Here is a 21138-nt window from a genome sequence, read left to right as displayed (position 1 = left end):
TGATTTCGGTAAAGGGCATGTACCTTGGTTGCGGGCACATCCCCAGTGGGTGCGCAGGAGGCAGGTGGTTGATGTTTCTCTCATCAATGTTTCTAACTCTCTATCCCTCTCCCTTCCTCTCTGTAAAAATCAATAACATGTATTTAAAAAAGAAAGAAAGTGTGAATGAATGAGACTCAAGGTACAGAGGGAGAGTGCAATGCAGGTGAAAGAGAACGACTTGTGGGTTGTCTGAGGAGGTGGGACTAGATCCGGAGAGGGGCCACATGCTCCTGGCTTTCCTGAGCCTACAAGGGCACGGGTGTGGGCGCTGGGCCCAGGATGCCTGCAGAGGACGTGCCGGGCCCAGGGTCCCAACCGCGCTCGCCGGTGGATCCAGGTGCTGCGAGAGAGGGCGCGGTTTTCCGCCGCCCCCCCTCGGGCTCAGAGACCAGAAAAGGGCCCTCGGGGAGGAAGCGCAAGTCCGCGGCCCGCCCCGTGGCGTCCCACCCACGGCTCCCCTCCCCTCCGGCTGCGGGAAAAGCGGCCGCGGACTCTGCTGCTCGCTGTGCGGCGGGCGGGCGCAGCCGAGGCGGAGCGGGGCGGCGGGCGGACGAGATGCGAGCGCAGCCGCTCTGGGCCGCGGTGCTGGTGCTGGGGGCGCTGGCGGGCGTCGGCGTCGGAGGTGAGTGAGGCTCCCGGTGGCCGGAACGCCGCTCCCAGGTGATCCGCATCGGGCATCCCGCCGCAGCCAAGTTTGCAGAGTTGGAGCGGGGAAAGCCGGCCGGCGGGTCCCGCGCGGCTGCTCACGGAGCGAGCGGGGCCAGGCTGGGACCATCGGAGCCTGGAGCTGGGGGACCTTCCCGGCCCCGGGGTGTCAGGGGGATGGCTACCTAGGGGATGGTCCTCCGCGACGCAGAAGTCTTCAGCCGGGTTAGGCGCCTGCTCTGGGCGTGCGCGATGCGCTGAGCCCCGCATTCAGCCGGGGCTGCGCTCATCGCAGGTGGCCTGGCCCGCGGGACGGGGACTGGCCGGGGCAGCGGGGGGAGCTGCGGCTTCCCGGGGCTGATCCCGCGCGTTGGCTGAGGCCGGAGGTTATAGTTTCTCGGATGAGAGGGTGAGCGCGCGGGTTTGCCAGTTACTCGACATTCCTCTTTTTCCTTGTGTTGCACTTCTCCCAGGTTTTACTTTTAATTTAATTTAATTTAATTTATTATTTTTTAAAAACTTGGTGGCTCCTTGCGGGAGCGATTCGGAGGGATGAGGGCTCTGCCTCCTACAGTGTCCCGGGGCGGCAGCGATGCCGCTGCTTCCGGGACAGACCTCGCATCCTAAGTGTCTCCAGTGTTTGCGAGCGCCGCGCCAAGGGTCCCTGAAGCTGGCCTGGATCCCTGGCTTTGTCTCTCCTGCTGCTGCACACACCACCAGCGGCCGAGGCAGTTGGCATGGGGCGTCCTTGGTGCTGGGGAGGGGCAGAGCGCAGCGCAGCCTGGGGGCGCTGCCCGTGGTTCTTCCAGAGCCTCGGAGACCTTCCCGCAGAAAACTCTGGCTCACAGTCCTCTGGGTTCCCGTGCAGAGGAGTTACAAGTGTTCATTTATGTACAGTGGGGCCTTGACTTACGAGTTTAATTCATTCCGAGACGGAGCTCGTTAAGGAGCTCGTTAACTCAAATTACTCTATCAACTCAATGCAAAAAATCAGCCGAGAGATAGCTGGTATCTCAAAAAACTCATTAGTCGGGACACTCGTAAGTAAGGCCCCACTGTACTTTTAATGAAGGGAGTGGTACTTCTTGTAACAATTTAGATCCTGCAGAAAGTACTGTGTGTGTTCTTTTAATACTCAGATGAAGATTTTTTTCCATTGATTTTAGAGAGAGTGGAAGGGAGAGGGAAAGACAGAGAAAAAATATCGATGTGAAAGGAAGACATCGATTTAACCTCCTGCATGCGCCGTGACCAGGATCTGGACCATTGACCGGAATCAACCCGGGACCCTTTGGTCTGCAGACCCACTCTCTATCCACTGAGCCAAACCGTCTAGGGCAAAAGCACTTTTTTTTTTTTTAAAGTAAGATTTATTGATAAGTCCATTTCAAAAGATAGCTATTCAAAAATACTTTGTTGAAAAAAATACTTTGATGACTACCTTCAAGAAGTGTGTGTATAGCCCTAGCCGGTTTGGCTCAATGAATAGAGCGTCAACCTGCAGACGGAAGGGTCCCAGGTTCAATTCCAGTCTAGGGCACATGCCCTGGTTGTGGGTTTGGTCCCCGAGTAGGGGGCGTGCAGGAGGCAGCCAATCAATGATTCTCATCATTGATGTTTCTATCCCTCTCTGCCTCTTCCTTCCTCACTGATTATATATATTTTAAAAAAAGAAGTGTGTGTATAAGAGATTATACAGGATAAGGCAACAATATCTTTTAAAAAAATTACATATGATTGACATACACAAAGCTGTACCTATATAACATATAAGACTAGATAAGTTTGGAGAAAAGTATACACCCATGACATGGTCACCACATTCTGTGATTGACAATCTTCATGGAAGAGTTACACATAAGATGTAGGGGGCTAAGCTGTTATTGCTGAAGCTTCCCATGTGATGGAAGCACAAACAGGTCAACTGATGTCTTCAATCTGCAATGAGCAGCCTGATGACCATGGTACTGAACTGTGAGTCTCCAGGATTCTGCCCTGGGGGCTGTTAGAGCCGTGGCTCAGATGCGGCCTGCTGTTGATGGGGACAGTGGGGACATACAGAAGGGCAACTCAGCTGTCTTTTATGGAGAACCTGCTTCTGTGAACTTAAACCATTTTTTTCATTTTGCTTTCTTTTTTTTCCCCCACATCCACAGCTTTCTGAATTTCTGGATGATCCTGAGTCTAATCATTATATATTTTTTCAGTTTTAGAAGTAGGGTAACATAAGATAGAGCCTGGTGTGGTTCATGGCTCAATATTAGTGAAGATGAAGAGTGTATATGTTCTTTTGGTGTTTTTCTCTCCACCCCTCAACCTTAGTATATCTTTTGTTGATCTGGTTGACACATTGTAATGATTCATATAGGATTCCACTGCATCGACATACCTAAATTTGCATTCAATATCTTGTGGAAGATCTGTTTGCAGATTTGTTGTAATTTGGGTGATTTCAGCAGTGGTGACTGTTTTTGCTGATCTAGTCCCAGGCTCACTCTGAGGCAGGGTAGAATAGTGTTTAAAAGCATGGGCTCTAGAGCCAGATCTTCAAGTAATCAACCCCCAGTAAAAGCAGATATTTTATATTTTAAACCCCTATGCTTTTAAACACTACCTGTGGCTGGGTTGCAGGTATCATCAGAACCTCGGGAAGCAGGTGGTAGGATGAGAATAGGAGAGTTATGTTGGGACACACAGTGTTGAAGGGACACAGAAAGAGCTGGGTGTGGGTGGCAAAGAGACGCTCCCAGAATAGTAGGGTCTGGTATGGAGAGAAGAGAGATTGTTTGAGGGTAGAATTGAATTTTGGAATTTATGTTCAAAGGTGATCTTTTTAGCATCACCCAAGAAGTATTGGGTTTTGTGGCTTCCCCATATGTAGGTCTTTATTCTAATTTGGGACCTAATGGATACGTGTTATTTGCTATCAGCATCTAAACGTATTCGTTCTGAGCTGAGGTGCTGATTTCTCCTTCTGAGCTTGTATCTTGGAAACTCTACAACTGGGCCCTCTGCAGCAGTTCCGAGGGCCTGAAGAGACATGGGAGGAAAGCTTGTTGGCTCGGGAAAGGGACAGCTATGCTTAAACCCAGTCAGATGAGGTTTTAATTCTTGATTTCAACTCTTACTGGCTGTGTGACCTTGGGCAAGTTGCTTAATCTCTTGAGTCCTCAGTTTCCTCATCCGTAAAGTGGAGAAAACAATATTTCTATGATTGTGCCAATTAAATGAGAAAAGGCACAAAATAAGTATTCAATAAATGGCAGCTACTTTTGTGTGTATTCTTGCTATGCGTGCTATCTACTATGTACTGGAGGCAAGAGCGGTCATGGGTGTGTGCAATCCAAGCTCCCAGAATGAGACCCACACCTATGTAACAAGGGATCCCTTTCGATTTCAACCCATTCACTGTTGGTGGCTCGGCATATCTCAGCCATTCTGTCCCAACAAGGACCCGTAGAAGAGGCTAAGGAAGAGAGAGGCTTATGCATTTGCTTTGTCCGTGAGAAAACCTTAAATTCTGTCTCCGGGTAGAGAGGAAAGGAAAAGTTGTCCATGAGATTTCAGGTTCCATGAGGAGAAGGACATGTCTATTTGGGCAACATTTTTTGTCCAATGCCTGGCACATGGTCAGCAACATAAACACTTATGGAATGTTAGGAAAAGGCATCTAGAGGTGACGTGCCTCACTCTCAGAAACTCAATATTTGAGTATCTGCATTCATTCACAGAAGACCTTCAAGCGCTCCATCTGGACATTAGTCGAATACAGCCGAGACCATGAATTCTTTGCGCATTTGGACCTTTGCACTATTGCACATTTAGACCTCTGATCTGAAGGTGCTGGAAAGTCAGGGGACCCTCTGAGAAGCGTCTGTCTCCCCCCCCCCCCCCCACCTTCTTGGAGGAGACACACAGGAGGGCGCCACTCTCTTTTATCCTTCTCGAAATGGTGAGTGTGAGTGACCGAGGTCTCCTGGGGACAACCTACGAGAGGGCCAGGAGGCAACAGTGAGGAGGGGGAGTCTGGATATGACTTTGGAGTTTCCTAATAGCAATTCCTCCTGCACAACTCCCCACCCGACTCGGGATCTCTGGTTATCATCCTCCCCAGCCCTAAGAATCCTCCTGCCCTTGTTGGCAGGAATAGTGAGGAAGCATGCCCACAGGAACCACAACTCATGAATCAGCAGAGATAATTAACTGGGGGAATGACTGAGCAGCTTTAGGGAGAAACCACTGGACCTGACCCAGCCCCCTCTGCTGCCCACAGAGCTGGCCTGCTGCTCTATCCCATCACCCCCTTCTCCCTTCTGAACCCTGACCCTTCCTGAGCGGGAAGCTCATTGTGCCTGGTGGAGCTCAGGTCACAAATGGAAATGCAGGTGGGAGCAGGGGGATCACACTGCCTATTCTCCCGGTGTAAACCGCCGGTATTTATTTACATGTGAAACTCTCCATGCACACGGCATCTCCAGGAACACTCATTTTTAAAAGTTACGTTTATTGAGGTATAATTTACATACACTAAAATTTATTCTTTTTAGGGCATATAGTTCTATGAATTTTGACAAATGCACATTTAGGTAACCATCAGCATAATCGAGATATAGAATATTTCCATCACTGTCCACCAGCGATTTTCAACCCTTTTCATCTCATGGCACACATAAACTAATTATTAAAATTCTGCACCACACCAAAAAAATGTTATATTTTTTGCCAACCTGAGGGGGAAAAAAAAAGATACAATATTGACTCATTCACACTGGACAGTTATTGTTATGTTGGTTGTTGTCATTTTTTTATTTGACAATCTAAGGGAAAAGAAGTCAGGTATGGCATGTTTTAGAAATTCTTGCGGCACACCAGTGCGCCTGCCACAACACACCGGTTGAAAATCACTGCCCTAAACAGTTCCCTTGAGCTCCTTTGTCATCAGTTCTCTTTCCCCATCTTTAGTTCCTGGCAACTACTGATCTGTTTCCTGTCCTTATAGTCCTGCTATTTGCAGCATGTCATGTAAATGAAATCATACAGTATGTAGCCTTCCAAGTCTGGCTTCCTTCACTTAGTATGATACACTTGAGATTCCTTGGTTGGTGTTGCACGTATCAGAATGCTAAGAGGTTATCTGAGGCTACTTCATTTTCCTCAGGTGTTGAGACGGTTACCCTGAAAGCAGGAGACTATATCCATCAAACCTGGATCCAATTTCCAATTTCTTAATTTTCTAATTGAATGTGTCTGGGCTATGTAGGTTAAGCCATTAGCTTCTCCAAGTGCTGAGTAGTAATATCTTCAGGATATTGGAGAGAGTTCTGTAGCAACCAGCACTTTTATTATTCTTGGTCCTAAAAGCACTGGATAGTTTATGGCCAAATATGGTATGTCACATCCTAAGATCCAGAAACTATTAATTAAGTCTGGGGATATTCTACCTTAAAAAAATTTTTTAGTAGCATCTTTGAAAAAAAATTCCACTGTAAATCTTCCTTTCTGCTTTCTGTCCTGTTCCCACAAAAAGACTACTTTCCCTCACTCTCCGCGTTTCTTAGTTCAGTTAGTAAAAATATTTGAACATTCAAGGAGAGTGTGAGAGAAATGTCCTCATTATAATAAAGTCAAACATTGGAGAGTAAAAATGGCTGGTTCCCCTCTAATTCTATTCCATAATGTCCACCATTGATAAGATGGGGTGTTCAATTCAGATCTTTCCCTCTTGCACATATAATTCTCATGTGTATGTGTATTCCTTTACCTAAACGTGTGTTACATTTTTTTAAAACTTACAAAAGCCACTTCCTTTCATATAGAAAAAAAAAAATAACACTTCAATGTGAAAAGAACGGTGGGTCTGGAATTGAGAAACGTGTATTTGATTTGTGACTCTGCAGGCTTTTTCATCATTTTGCTGTGTGACTTTGAACAAGTCGTCTTACCTCTGGGCCTCAGTCTCTTTGTGTCTCAGGGGCTGAAAAGTTGGCAAGGGAGATGAAGGGGGAGACTTTGGTTTGCTCCTGCCCCTCCCCACCATTAGCTGGAGAGGTTTTCCCTTTAATTGATTAATAATGTGGAATTCCATGTAAGAATTTTTGGAGGGAAAAAAGGAAGGTCTGCAGCTAAAAACCTGCTTGAAAAACTTCATCCTAGACGAGAGCTCCAGATGTTTAGCAAAAGGCACATTTAGTAGCCACTTTAAAAGTCCATGGGGTCAACCCTAAATCTCTTTGCTAGTGGAAGTCTTGAGTATATATAGTTTTTTATCATTATTGTTATGTCTCAAGTAGGATCATCCATAATAGGATCATTGTCACTTAATAATATACACTAGGCATCTTTTTATGTCAGTTTATGGCTTGCCGTTATTTATCCCAAGAGCTATAATTCTAGCCAGAAGGCATACCGTTATATGGATATACCTGAATTTTCTTAACCAATTCCCTGTTGGCAGACACTGGGGTCATTCCCAATTACCTGCTACTACAAGTAAAACTGCAGGCAATATCCTTGTGCGTTATTATGCCTCTTTGTTCCTGTTTCTATTGGCTGATTTTTTAAAACTAAAGCTGTGGGGTCAAAGGACATGAATATTTTAAATTTTAATAGGTTTTTCCAAATTGTCCTCCCAATTTGCCTTCCCATCAAGACAGACTGGCAGCGAGGACTGGTGACAGCACCGTTGTCTGCTGTCCACAGCCACAAGACATGAGCTGGAGGAGGAAAAGTAGCAGAACCGGACAGCTGGTTGCCAAGGTCACCAACAGGGCACTGCTGGGCTGGGCCTCAGACAGAGCTTGGTACAGGCTTGCCTCTTCTCTGCCCTGAGTGAATCAGATGGGAGGTGGGGCCTGTACTGATAACATTTTCCAGAATCGGAGATGCAACATTTGAGTCAAATATCAGTTAGACCACTGAGCATATGGAGAAAAGATAACCCTCACGCAGATTTGTGCAACCACTATGGAAAACAGTGTGGAGGTTCCTAAAAAAATTAAAAATGGAACTACCTGATGACCCAGTGATTCCACTTCTGGGTATATATCCAAATAAACCCAAGCCACAAATTTGAAAGAATATATGCACCCCTACGTTCATTGCAGCATTATTACAATAGCCAAGCTATGGAAGCAAGCCAAGTGTCTACCAATAGACCAGTGAATAAGGAAGATGTGGTACATATATACAATGGAATATTACTTGACCATAAAAAGAACAAAATCTTACCATTTGCAACAGCCTGGATGGGCCTAGAGGGTATTATGCTAAGTGAACTAAGTGAGTCAGAGAAAGACAAATACCACAATTTCACTTATATGTGGAATCCAAAGAACAATATAAATGAATAAACAAAACAGAAACAGACTCATAGATACAGAGAACAGACTGATGGTTGCCAGAGAGGAGGAGGGTTGAGGGACTGGGTGAAAAAGGTGCCAAATAGGCATGGGGATGAAACATACAGCATAGGGAATATAGTGAATAATTGTAATAACTTTATATAGTGTCAGGTGAGTACTGGAAATACCAGGGGGTACACTTTGTAAAGTATATGATTGTCTAACCCAGCCGTGGGCAAACTATGGCCCATGGGCCGGATCCGGCCCGTTTGAAATGAATAAAACTAAAAAAAAAAAAGACCGTACCCTTTTATGTAATGATGTTTACTTTGAATTTATATTAGTTCACACAAACACTCCATCCATGCTTTTGTTCCGGCCCTCCGGTCCAGTTTAAGAACCCATTGTGGCCCTCGAGTCAAAAAGTTTGCCCATCCCTGGTCAAACCACTACGCTAGCCACCTGAAACTAATACACAATAATATTGAATGTAAACTGTAATTGGAAAAAAAGAAAGAAAAACTATAATAGTTAAGCCAGTAGGAAGAAATGGACACACGTGCATTGTTTGAGGGGTCTTGGGCCCTGGGAGGCTAGACCTCCTAGACTCCTAGTCACCCTGTTGATGCTTTCTGATTGGAAAATAAACTTACAGAGCTGGCAGCACCTTGAAGATCATCGAATTGAACACCCTTTATTTTACTGAGAGGCAAAAAGGGAGGCCCTGAGGGTGAAGTGACAATTAGTTTAGTGTCATTGGTATCCCGGGGGACTCCTGTCTCCTGACTAGTGCTTTCTCCCCTATATCCTATTACAGAGGAAGGACTTGTCTGACCCTGAGACGGAGGGGAGTGGGATGGGCAGGAAGTGATTATCATAAAGGTATGGAGGAAAGAAACCAGCACTTACTGAGCGTCCACCATGGATGGTTCCTTCACAGATGTCATCTCATTTAAACCTAACAACTCGTGGCATAAGTATTCTGCCCATATTTGGGAGCATGGGGGAGAGGAAGCAGTTGCTTAGGGTCTCCAGTGCAGTGCTGATACGGTGGGTTAGGCTTGTTAAAGCCCAGGGAACAATGATAAGCTCTTGAATAGGGATGTGACCAAGAATCAAAGAGTCCCTGGACCTAGAGAGAGCATGAAGGGGTGTGCCTGAGGGTACACAGCTTTCCACGGTAAAAGCGGCTTTAGATCTGTCCTGCTTGCCAGTCTGCATGCTTTCTGCACTGTTCCCTCTGTCACATGATAATAGCGTTCATTGTTTTACTACCCCTGCCCTTAGCAGCCGTGGGCAAACTACGGCCCGCGGCCGGATCTGGCCCGTTTGAAATGAATAAAACTAAAAAAAAAAAAAGACCGTACCCTTTTATGTAATGATGTTTACTTTGAATTTATATTAGTTCACACAAACACTCCATCCATGCTTTTGTTCTGGCCCTCCGGTCCAGTTTAAGAACCCATTGTGGCCCTCGAGTCAAAAAGTTTGCCCACCCCTGCCTTACGGTGTTTCCCAGAGACTGGGTGTTAATTTAGATCACAACCGTCCAGAAGACAGGGTTCTATCTGGGGATGGGCTTCATGGAGTGTTCACACAGTTAAGGATGATAACCAGACATGATCTGGCTTCACTGACAAGGGCAGGGTCTACTGGCTAAAGGGTCAGTGAAAGTGTATAACCAGTGGATCAAAACATTTGAACTTTGTCCAAGGGGCTTTACTTGCCCAGAGCAAAATCCTTCCCATCTTTCCATCATGCCCCACAAGCCATTCATTCATCAGCAAGTCCCCAGAATATACCTGGGGTCTGACCACACTATCGACACCACGACCATTCCAATCCAAACCCTGCCATCTGTTGTCTGGATTATTGTAATAGCTTCCCAGTTGGTCTCTTTCTGGTCTTGCTCCCTCTCAGCAGCCAGGATGACTGTTTTCTGCTCTCTGCTCAGATTCCTCCAGTGGCTTCCCACCACATGCAGCGTGAAAGCTGCGCTCCCTACCACACCTATAGTTTCCTGACTGCTTCTCCAACCACCTCTCTGTCTCTCTCCTCCTCCCTCTCTCTTTCTACTATTTCTTTTTTTTTTAAATGTATTTTTATTGATTTCAGAGAGGAAGGGAGAGGGAGAGAGATATAGAAACATCAATGATGAGAGAGAATCATTGATTGGCCGCCTCTTGCACACCCCATACTGGGGATGGAGCCCGCAACCTGGGCATGTGCCCTGACCAGGAATGGAACCCTGACCTCCTGGTTCATAGGTTGTTGCTCAACCACTGAGCCACGTCGGCTGGGCCGTACTATTTCTTTAAGAAGCTGAAGTCCATCTAGCTCTTGTCATAGTTTTTTTTCTGTAATGCTCTTCCCCTAGATTGTCCCATGACTTCCTTCTGTGTATCATCTTGAGATGTTAACTCAGAGAGGCCTTTCCTGACCACATTTTCTAAAGGAGGCTCCCTCCTCTCAATGTCACGATTCCTCTATCCTGCCTTATTTTCTAAAGCATTTACCACTGTTTGAAATTGTATTTGTTGTGTATGTCTTTTGTTTTCATCTTTCTCACTAAAATTTACAAGAGTTGGAGGTGTGTTTAGTTCATCAATGTATCTTCAGTGCCTAGGAGAGTGCTGGGCATAGTTAGATGCTCAATAAAAATTTGTTGAGTACATAAATGAATGAATGAGTGCTAACACCATGACATATATGAGAAGAAAAGTGTCCTCTTTTCCAGTGTCCATAGGTGGGTTAACCATAGCAAAGTTCTCATTCCAGGCTGGCTTTTCTCAATTATGCAGAGGATTTCAGGGCAATGTTCCTCAAAAGCATGTCATATTAACTATGGAAATGCAAATCCATTTGGTATTAGGTTCTCAGAGCTGCCAAAACTGGGTGGCTTAAGACAACAGAAACATATTCTCTCTGGAATCTAGAAATCTGAAATCAAGGTGTCAGCAGGACCCTGACTGGAGACTCCGGAGTGAATCCTTCCTTGCATCTTCCTGTCTCCGGTGGCGGCTGGCAGTCTTTGCGTCCCTTGCCTTCCAGTTGCAACACTACAATCTCTGCCTCTGTCATCACCTGGCATTCTCTTTTTCAGTCTATCTCTTTTATAAGGACATCAGTCTTATTACATTAGGGCCTTCCCTAATGATTTCACCTTGATCACATCTCCAAGGACCTTATTTCAAAAAAAAGTCACACTCATAGGTACTTCCACATATCTTTTCGGGGGACACAGTTCAACCCATAACACATGTTAATATCGGTGGAGGCAAATTATACAAATGCCTTCTAATGTTGAAGACCATATTTAATTGGCTCTGATATACTTAAAAAAGACATTTTAAAATCTCTAAAATCAGAATGCATCCTACATGGTAGGTTGGATTTCCTACTGCTTTGAGCGATGCTTCCTGGAGCTTTCTGCTCAGACCACGGAGGTCTGTGTTACCTGGAACTCCACCTGCCTGTCTCCTTCCCCTTCCTTGTGTTACTGAGCTGCTGCTACATTTAATGAAAGAACAAAAATAAAATAACCTTTTTTAGCAACTTGCTCTAGAGAAGCCACTTGTGCACTCATAGTGCAGTTAGCATGAGATGTTTTGTTTTTGGATGACTCACCCAGCCAGGTGACTGCGCTGGAAGATCAGGCACTGCCTGAGTCACCCTGTGTCCCCATGGACCTAATTAGCGATGAGCCAAAAGTCAGTGGCAGGGCTGGGGACCCAGGCCAGAACTCTCTGGCAGACAGTAAGAGAGATAGCCCTAGTGTTTACAGTACGAATCATCCTCCCTTCCCACTAACACGTCTCCCTCTGATAGCCCTCTCCTGAAATCCCCTGGCCCCACGAGGGTGGCCTGTTTCTGCGTTCTGACATCCTGTCTCATTGGACAGCATGTCCTCAAAATAGCTCTCATTGACGCATTATGACTTCCATTGGTTCCAACTCCCTTCCTTGTTTTTCTTTTTTCTCCATTTTCCCCACCCTTTGTCTCTTTTCTGGTTCTGTGAATGGGGCTGAGGTGCCAAACCATAGCTTTCCACTACTTTCCAGGCAAACTTCTTGGCTGCCCTTGTCTATTGTTTCTAACTGGCCTGCTCTGCTTGGCCATCCCTCCTAGCTTGGATTTTTGAACACCCAACATTCCTCACTCCATTTAGAAGCCAGATCTGAGGATTGATCATTGTCTTCTAGCCTGAGGCTTTCTGGCTCCATGCCCTCACTACCCCGGTGTTCAGGGTGTCCTGTAGAACTGTCTTTAGGAGGGGAAAAAGAAAGTAAAACCTTCACCAGCCTGAAACAGCTCAGCTGCAGGATAAAACAACAACAACAAAAACAATAGCGCCCAGCTGCTGTGGTTCAGTGGTTGAGCATCAACCTATGAACCAGGAAGTCATGGTTCAATTCCCAGTCAGGGAGGTGTGTAGAGGCAGCCGATCGATAGGTCTCTCTCATCATTGATGTTTCTATCTCTCTCTTCCTTCCTCTCTGAAATCAATAAAAATATATTTTAAAAAACAATAGCAACTATGGAAGCATTTGTTGAGTGCTTTCTCTGCACCAGCCGTTGTGCTCAGAGTTTGACAGAGATTGGTTCATTGAACCTTTTAATCACCTTGTGAGGACCAGGGCCAGTCCCCCTTGTTTCCTTGCTCTGGCTACACTGTTGGAGAGGAAAGGGGTGGTAGGAGTTGTTTGTTTTCGGCAATGACAGAGTTCTGGTGAAGGACTTCTCCCAGTCACTTCTCCAGCAGGGCTGAGTCTGGGCCCCGGAGGCTGAACGGGAACATAGGCCTTATGAATGACTGGAAACAGAGACCCAAACTCCTTCCACATGTTCAGGAGGGAGGGGTGGCTTCAGGGCAGCAGCTCATTGAATAAGCATGGCCCAGGCACAGAGACTTCTGATGAGTCCATCACTTTTAGCCACTGCATTCCAGGAACTTGCCCTTGATGGCAGGCCTTGGTGGGGGATACTGGGGCGGTTGTTATTGGTTCTCACGAAATCAACCTGTGATTCATTAAAAAGAGATGTAAGGGGAAGTGGGTAGCCATCACTCCCCAGGCATAACTTCCTAAAGAACAAATCCCAGCAGCACTTCATCCTCCGAGGACAGGGACTGCCCATTCACAAGGAGGGGTCTTGCTGTTATTTATTTCACATCTGAGGAGGCTTTCTATTGTGACTGCAAGTCGAGGACTCATAGGGAAATGCTAAGTTGAGAATGAATGGGTAAATGTATACACTGGGAAAATTTTTTCAATAGTAAGTTGGCAGTGTACTCCACGGTCACGTCCTTCTCACTCTTCACGTGGTCTCCCTGGTGAAAATCGATGGCATTTATGCCCAGAATTACCCTTCTGGATGCCAATCCCATTGCAAACTTCACAAGGGGAAGCAGATTCCTAAAATAGTTCAGGCTATGCTCCTCTCAGAACTCTTCCAATAAGAGGGGCTGTGTTCATGTCTGGCTGCAGAAAGAGAAATTGTGATTCAAAATTGGTTAAGGTTCTGAAAGGCAATAAACCCTAACCTTTGGGGATTCCCTTTCCTACCAGACAGAAATCATGTGTGTTGCTGCTGGGTAAGAATCATATATCTCGCTCTCATGGAGAATCATTCCCATTGTTATTGATTTTCTGTAAGTGCACCTCTACTCTTGAAGAGTTGCATTCTAATTGATCGAAGTCAAATAAAGGTACACACCACTAGAAAGTCAGATAATCCCTAAGCATGTGGGTCTACTAGTCAACACCCTGAATTATATCGGAAGGGCACCGAGTATTCCCTTCATCTATTTCCAAATTTTTGATAATTTTTGCTAACACTTCTCTCTCTCTCTCTCTCTCTCTCTCTCTCTCTCTCTCTCTCTCAGCACATTTTCTTGGTATGTTTTTGTCCAGAAGTTGGAAGGGAGGGAGTTTAGTCACACTGTAATAAAATGGACTGAGACATTCAGCTCAATGAGAAGTTTTGGAGACAATGGGAAAACATCCCAGCTGTCAAAATGGTTTCTCTCCAATAGATTTGCTAGTCTCACCGGCTTGGGGCAAAGAGGCCACTTTAGCAAACTGGATAAAGGAACTGTCAGGATAACTGGGTCATGGGGAAGAATGGGTTTTTCTCATTTGCTCCTTATATTGGAGAAAGGCATTCCTGGGGCACTGAAGGGTTCACCCGGCCGAGCTAGGGAAAGCAAGGAGGATGGCGGCTTTCTGTCCAAGTAAAAGCCTAAGGTTTTCTTCCAGGCTGGGCTTCTCAGGGCTATTTTGGGCCCTCTGCTTGTCCCTGCTCCTCCCCCGCCCCCCCCTGCTTTTCCTCTGTCCTTTGACAGTATGAAAACTGTTGACAGTTGAGTACTTCTCCCTTACCTCCGTGAATTCTTGTACACATCCTGTGAGATAGATATGATCATTTCATAGAGGTTATTGAGTTGCCCAAAGTCATGACACAGGTAGTTAGAAGAGCATTCAGAATTCAAGTACAGGCTTTCCAACTCCAAAATTCCATGTTCTTCCAGCTTATATCAGTCAGCCTTTTCTAACATTTCTGCAATTCTCCCTGGAGCAGTCCATGCTTGGATCCAAAGATATATGTATTGGGAAGTTTAATAAGAGTCCAGAAATTTTTTTTTCTGGTAGGCCAATGGGAGCCTTTCATGGCCATCCCAGCCCCCCAATATTTAGGTTGCATGTTAATGTTAGTGCATCAGGGCTTTGGAGCCCCTGTGTAATGACTATGAATATGTCATCAGAATAATTGAAGAAAGGACGCATTGCCGTTGCTCTGGGCCTCAGATTTTTATTTGCACAGTGTAGGTGTCAAACCAGTTGCTAATTCAAGCCTTTCCATCGCTTATGAGCTGACACTTGGGTCCATGGCTCAGCCTTGCTCCATCACCTGCCATCACTGTGGTCTCATCAATGGCGGTCAGTGATGAGTTTCTCCCGACCTTCCTCGTCCTTCTTCTTATCAAACAGCATGTGTTTGGTAAATGTCTGTGGTCCGGTTAGGGTGAGATGGTGTGCATCTGAGAGCTGTAAACCTGGGCTTTTGGGAAAGTTGGGAAGATAGGGCAGGCCCATTACTTTATCAAGTCAGATCAGGGCTAATGCCTTCGTCTCTCTGTTGCAGGACCAAACATCTGTACCACACGAGGCGTGAGCTCCTGCCAGCAATGTCTGGCTGTGAGTCCCATGTGTGCCTGGTGCTCAGATCAGGTAAGGAGCAGACACTTAACCTTACTTATTTCCCCAGACTTAGCTGCTTTTTGCAGGAACAGACCCATGGGAAATCTAATGCAGAGGCTAGGTCAGGCCTTCCCATTGATGGATGCTGAAGTGAGCTGTTATGGGGGGCTGCTGGGAAGGCAATCCAGGGTTCACCACATGGCCCGGGGTCCTGGACAATTTGGTTGGTCCTCCTGGACTTGCTGTAGCCATTGCCACCCTTCACCACACTTGGCTTACTTCTTGTTGGGGTGGAATACTCCACAGAAGTAGAGCCTCAGACCTCAGAGGGAGAGGCAGGAGAGGGTTATAGGTTCACTGGGGATGCAGGTTTACAGACATCCCAGAATTTTAAAAGGCAAATGAAAAAGGACCTTGCCCTTGTGTGGGGGGAATGTTTTGTCAGAAGGTATTTTCTCTTTACTTTTCCTCTCTGATGATGGAGCCCCAGGACTTTACCTTTTATTTTTCTCTCTCTCTTCCTTTTCTCCTTCTTTTCCTCTCCTAGGTGTCAATGAGGGAAGGACCTATTTGATGATGATGGGTGGGTGACAGGAAAGGGTTAGCTGTGTCTAGGCAGAGGGTTTGTTGTGTCTGGGGCCCTAGGGAATGAGTGTGTCTGGGGGAATGGTTGTGTTTGTGGCTGGGACAGGAATTTGGAGCTGGCAAGACCTATTTGGGGCGGGGGGGGGGGGGGGGCGGGGGGGGGGAGGGGTGGTGGAGTGTGGCTGGAGAGTTTCCAGTGATTACAGAATTGGAGGCTGAGTCATTAGCCTGGCCCCCAGCAGGTCATTACCTGAACTCCCCGCATGGCTGTATGTATCTCAGTCATCTGAGGCGCCCTCTGTCACGATAGCATGTTCTTGCCCTCAGCAGTTTTGGGACTGCTCTAACCCAGGCTCTCATTCTCTCTGTCTGCTTCTCTTCCCAATCTACTGAGTTTCCTAAAAAGGCAACTTCCTGACAGGCTGCTGGTGGCGGCGGGGTGGGTGTGTGGGAGTGGGAGGCCGTGTTTATGCCTCTACAAGGGGACTGATTGCCAAAGGCAGAGGCCAGCTCAACACACTGCTTTGGCCTGTGTGCAGTTCAGCACGGGAACTGCTTCCAGAGGCAGCTGCCCAACATCTGGGCCACATTGACTTCATTTAGCAAATGAAACATTCCCTGGGGCTGCGAGTGGGGGTGCAGAGGGGGATGGGTGAGCTGTTCCCCTCCACCCCAAAGGTTCTCCACCCCTCTGGGCTGAGCTGGCTGCTCAAGTGTGATGTGGTCTCCTCCCTTCTCATTTGCCATATCCTCCTTCCCTTAGTCACCATCCTGATAGTATTAAGTTTCTTTTACAAGGAAGTTGGAATTCTGTAGCTGAATCCTGGAAGATTCAGGGGAGAGCTAGATGAGGAGGGTGCCTTATTGGATGGGTGGCCTGAAGCTGGCTGGGGCAGTGGGGTAGCCACAGGAGCAGCTCAGTATCTTCCTCCCTCCTTTTTCTCCCAAAGCAAGAGAAAATGAAGACAACTATGGCCCAGAGGAGTCGGGGGGGGGGGGGGGGGGGAAGAAAACATATTCTTTTTTAAAAAATAAAATATATTTTTATTGATTTCAGAGAGGGAGAGAAAGAGAGATAGAAACATTAATGATGAGAGAGAATCATTGATTGGCTGCCTCCTGTACACCCCACACTGGGGATCGAGCCCGCAACCCGGGCATGTGCCCTGACAGAAAGTCGAACCCTGACCTCCTGGTTCATAGGTTGACACACAACCACTGAGCCATGCTGGCTGGGCAAGAAAACATATTCTTAGAGTGTCTGTCACCTTTCTTGATCTGCATAGGGACAAGCTGTGTAACTGAGATATGCTGAGGCTTGACCCAATGAAGCCCCTAGGATTCATAACCAGATTTCAGAGATGCAAATGAAGATTATTGATGGATGACCCTGGTGAATTTTGTCTCCTGGGAAAGACCAGGGGAGGGCAGGGTTTGAAGGTACAGGGTGAGATAAAAGCATAAGGTAGGACCAGCCAAGGAATGGGGGGTGTAATCAGAGAGGAAATGGGTACACTAGGACCAAAAGCAATTAATGAGGGGAGGAAGAAAGTCCACTAAGATATTCTCTGGGAGAATGCAATATAAACAGGAAAGTAGGGGAGGTCAAAGGTTTAGCGAATGACTAAAACTATCTCTGAGCAAGAGGGAGAAGGGGAGGGGAGGAGAAGGAGAGGAGGATTTGGGAGGAGCCCCTTGTGAGACAAAACACATCAGCCAGGGAGGACTGGGAGGTGGGAATCCCAGGCTGTAACCTGAACATGGCTGTTCTTTTTTCCCTGACGTTTCCCCTGCATAGGCTGTTTAACTGTTGAAAGTGCCTTGGCTGTTGACATAAAAAAAACCAAAAGTGAACCGTGGGGGCCATTTTGTATGTGATTTGTTGATTAGTTGACCCTGGAGAGCCCACTGCTTCTGCCTCCCCTACCTTGGCTGTTGTAGGCAGGATTGGCAGAGTCTGGGAAAACAACTGGTTGGGCTCAGCATTCCCTTGGTCCTCGAGGACAGCAGCTCTGGGTGTGTATAGCAAGCATTGGCCCCACAATAGGAAAACATAGCTAATGTGGATGAGTGCAGAGTTTTGGGCCCATCGCATAGGGTGTGTCCTTGGGGGGTTGGAAACTGACACGGGTTGGGGTGGTGTACTGTCCTTGGGCTGTGAATCCAGCAAAGAGGCCGGCCTCACACAGAGATTCAACTTGTGGTCTTGCCCTCATTGGCTCCGTGTTGGAATCAAAACACTTCCAATCTTGTCTGGTGGTGAGAATGACCTGGGGTGTTGGCTAAGTATAAAGGTTCCCAGGATGGATCCTGTATTGATTACATCAGAATGGGTTGTTATGATAGCAAGTTTGGCAAATACTGCTAATTGAAAGGGCTGATCGTTGGGGCCATGGTGGGTCAGGTGGAGCTAAAGTTGCCAGATAAAATACAGGACACCCAGTTAAATTTTAATTAAAGAAGAAATAATTTTTAGTATAAGAATGTCCCAAGTATTTGCTAAATTTGGCAACCCTGAGGTGGAGGAATTTTTATATAGTCCTGACTGCACATAAGGAGGTGGACCAGCTCACACTCAGCTTGACATCCAAGGATGAAGAAGAAGAATGGGTTTGGGTCTCTAGCAAGTAGAAGAATCCAATAGGAATTACTATGTTCTTCTCTGCATCTCTGGGGAAGGGTTTAGGCCACTATTCAGTTCCTTTTTATTTACTAACATGATTTCATTCTTCTCTGCTGCTTTTCTTTTCTTTCTGGTTTTTGTTTTTTTATGTTTTGTTTTTTAATCTGGAGGATAAATGTTTATCTTGAGAGTTTTGCTTTAACTTTTTATTGCAAAAAAAAAAAGTATAATATTAAAAGTGTTTCTCTCTCTGTGAAACAATAGGTGTGAATACTAATAACCATGAACTAAAATGCTTTCTTTTTCCCCTCCTCCTTTCTGTCCCCTCCAAACTTCTTTCTTTGTACATTCAAGTGATTTCTTATTCTCACTGGATATCAATCTAGAGAACAATGTTAATTTATTTGGGTTGGGTGTTTAGTAGCTCTCTGGGGGGAAAAATAAGTACTAGCACATATTATTCTTTGTCCTCCAAGAACAGAGTACACTAAAATGGTAGTAGTTATAATGCTAATAGTGGAAAAGAGTCACCTTCTATTTGCATTTATTTGTTTATATTTATCATACCTAAAGGATTTCAATATGTTTGACTTATTTTGAGATTTTTGTATTTGGAAAGCATTTCACATTCACAGCCTTATTTTATTTTATTTTATTTTAAATATATTTTATTGATTTTTTACAGAGAGGAAAGGAGAGGGATAGAGAGTTAGAAACATCGATGAGAGAGAAACACCGATCAGCTGCCTCCTGCACGCCCCCTACTGGGGATGTGCCTGCAACCAAGGTACATGCCCTTGACCCGGAATCGAACCTGGGACCCTTCAGTCCACAGGCTGACGCTCTATCCACTGAGCCAAACCGGTTAGGGCCACAGCCTTATTTTAACACCCTGACCAACCCCGTGAGATAGGCAGGGCAATGACAGTTATTCATGCTGTACCACCCCAATTTCCAAGATGGGGTTCATGGAGAATGGGAGTAACAGCATGTGTCACTCTCCCAGGAGAGGGAGGGTTCAGCTCACACAGCACATGGGCCAGAACCTCCCACCTCTTTGCTTCAATCTTCCTGTGGGTCTTGGTTATTTTTGCCCTTTTTGTGTAATAGCCGGTTTCAGTGGGAACTGAAACTTTAATATTCCACCCTTCCTCCTCCTCTCTGAGTAACCTGGAGACATTCTTTCTATCCACTCAGCCTGGACTATTGAGAAAAGGAATGTTGGCCAAGTGTATTGAGGTCACTGCCTTCGTATTCTTCTGGGGCAAGAGGCTCTCAGGGAGAGCGTGGCTGAGGAGGAGGCCTGCTCTGTTCCTGACCTCTGGTGTCAGTGACCACAAAGGGGGTGGGGGGTGGAGACAGTTTTTGTTTCTTAGTGTTTATATTTCTAAGGAAATTCATAACAAACCATAAGGACAGTCAGCAAGGCTTAGCACTTCAAACCTTCCAATATGCACTGTCCCAGTAGAAAACGGGGGTCTGGAAACCAAACTCCAAACTCCTAACATTTCCTCTCTTTGCTGCTGCAGCTTGAAGATGCAGGATGGCCTGCTGCTCTCATTCAGTGTCCTGGTCTCACCCCTCCCTCTCTCCTTCAGCATCTGTCTCAGTCCTGGAAAGACTCAGCTCCTCCGTGTTTCTTGTTCTATGCAGTCATTGCCTTTTTTGGAAGGGTTTCTCCCTGGGGCTTAGTGGGCAGCTGGAGTCGGAGATAAGGCAGGGAGTTTTCTGAGCAACAAAGAGACTGCTTCCTGAGGGAGAAGCGTCGGGAGAGATGGGCAGCGGCAGCAAGAGGGGTTTGGGCACAAAAATGCGAACTGCTCATGAGTCCTGTCCTCTGTCATTCTGTCCTCGGCCAGAGCAGAGTGCAGAGAGGGGATTTTCATTCCTCTCAGAGGCTTGGAGGATCTGTGCTGTCCCTGTTGGAACCTTCTGAGTCAGGAAGGCTGAGTCTTATGCACTGTTTCCCATTGCCGATGTCATTTCTCGACCACATACCTGGGAGAAAGAAGGAAGATGCTGGCTTCTGAAAGCTCTTTCTACTTTTTGCCTGGGCCAGGGTGGTCCTCATGCTGTTTGTCCTAGTCCATTCAGGCTGCTGTAACAAAAATACCATGGGCTGGGTGGCTTAACAACAAACATTAATTTTTACAGTTCTGGAGGCTGAGAAGTCCAAGATCAAGGTACCGTCTGCGTCATAGATGGCTGTCTCCTTGCTGTGTCTTCACATGGCAGAGAGGCCAGAGAGCTCTCGGGCTTGTTTTGAAGGGCACCGACCTCAGTCAAGAGGGCTCCACTTCGTGACCCAGGCCCCACCTCCTAATTCCTTCACCTTGAGGGTTAGGGTTTAACGTATGAATTCTGGGTGGACACAAACCATCAGGGTGTAGCCCTATGGTGTTGTTCATCTCTCCACCCACCTTGGGAAGCCATTCAGCCCATCAGAGGAGGGCTGGGCAGGAGAGGGAGGGAGACTTCTAGCATCATGAGGGGTTTTAGGCTGTGGAGTCCTGACTTTTAAAACATGAATAGCCCCTAGTGGCCCAATCCCTCTCCTGAGCTACCAGTCACCTGAGGGGGCTAAACAGGCAGAATGTGATCTCTCCTTCCCCCACCTCCCACATCCTCATCTTGCATTCTGTTCCCTACCTGGGCATTCTCTGGTGTGGCTCTTCCTGGGCCCATCACTTCCACAGTCCTGCTT

The 21138-nt window shown here is 46.5% G+C and overlaps 1 protein-coding gene across 2 annotated transcripts in view; it reads left to right on the top strand.

Annotated features, from left to right (window-relative positions):
• The first annotated feature begins 534 nt into the window (after positions 1 to 534).
• ITGB3 (integrin subunit beta 3) overlaps positions 535 to 21138 on the top strand; it is a 53689-nt gene continuing 33085 nt past the window's right edge. For both annotated transcript variants that reach the window (XM_036340412.1, XM_036340413.1), the window contains exons 1-2: positions 535 to 664; positions 15171 to 15256. In XM_036340412.1, coding sequence (XP_036196305.1) covers positions 598 to 664; positions 15171 to 15256 — 153 coding nt within the window. In that variant the 5' untranslated portion in view covers positions 535 to 597. The remainder of the gene's footprint in view (positions 665 to 15170; positions 15257 to 21138) is intronic.

Source organism: Myotis myotis, unplaced genomic scaffold (genome assembly GCF_014108235.1).
Source record: "Myotis myotis isolate mMyoMyo1 unplaced genomic scaffold, mMyoMyo1.p scaffold_m19_p_17, whole genome shotgun sequence".
NCBI classification, from domain to species: domain Eukaryota; kingdom Metazoa; phylum Chordata; class Mammalia; order Chiroptera; family Vespertilionidae; genus Myotis; species Myotis myotis.
This window is presented reverse-complemented; position numbering and strand designations above follow the sequence as displayed.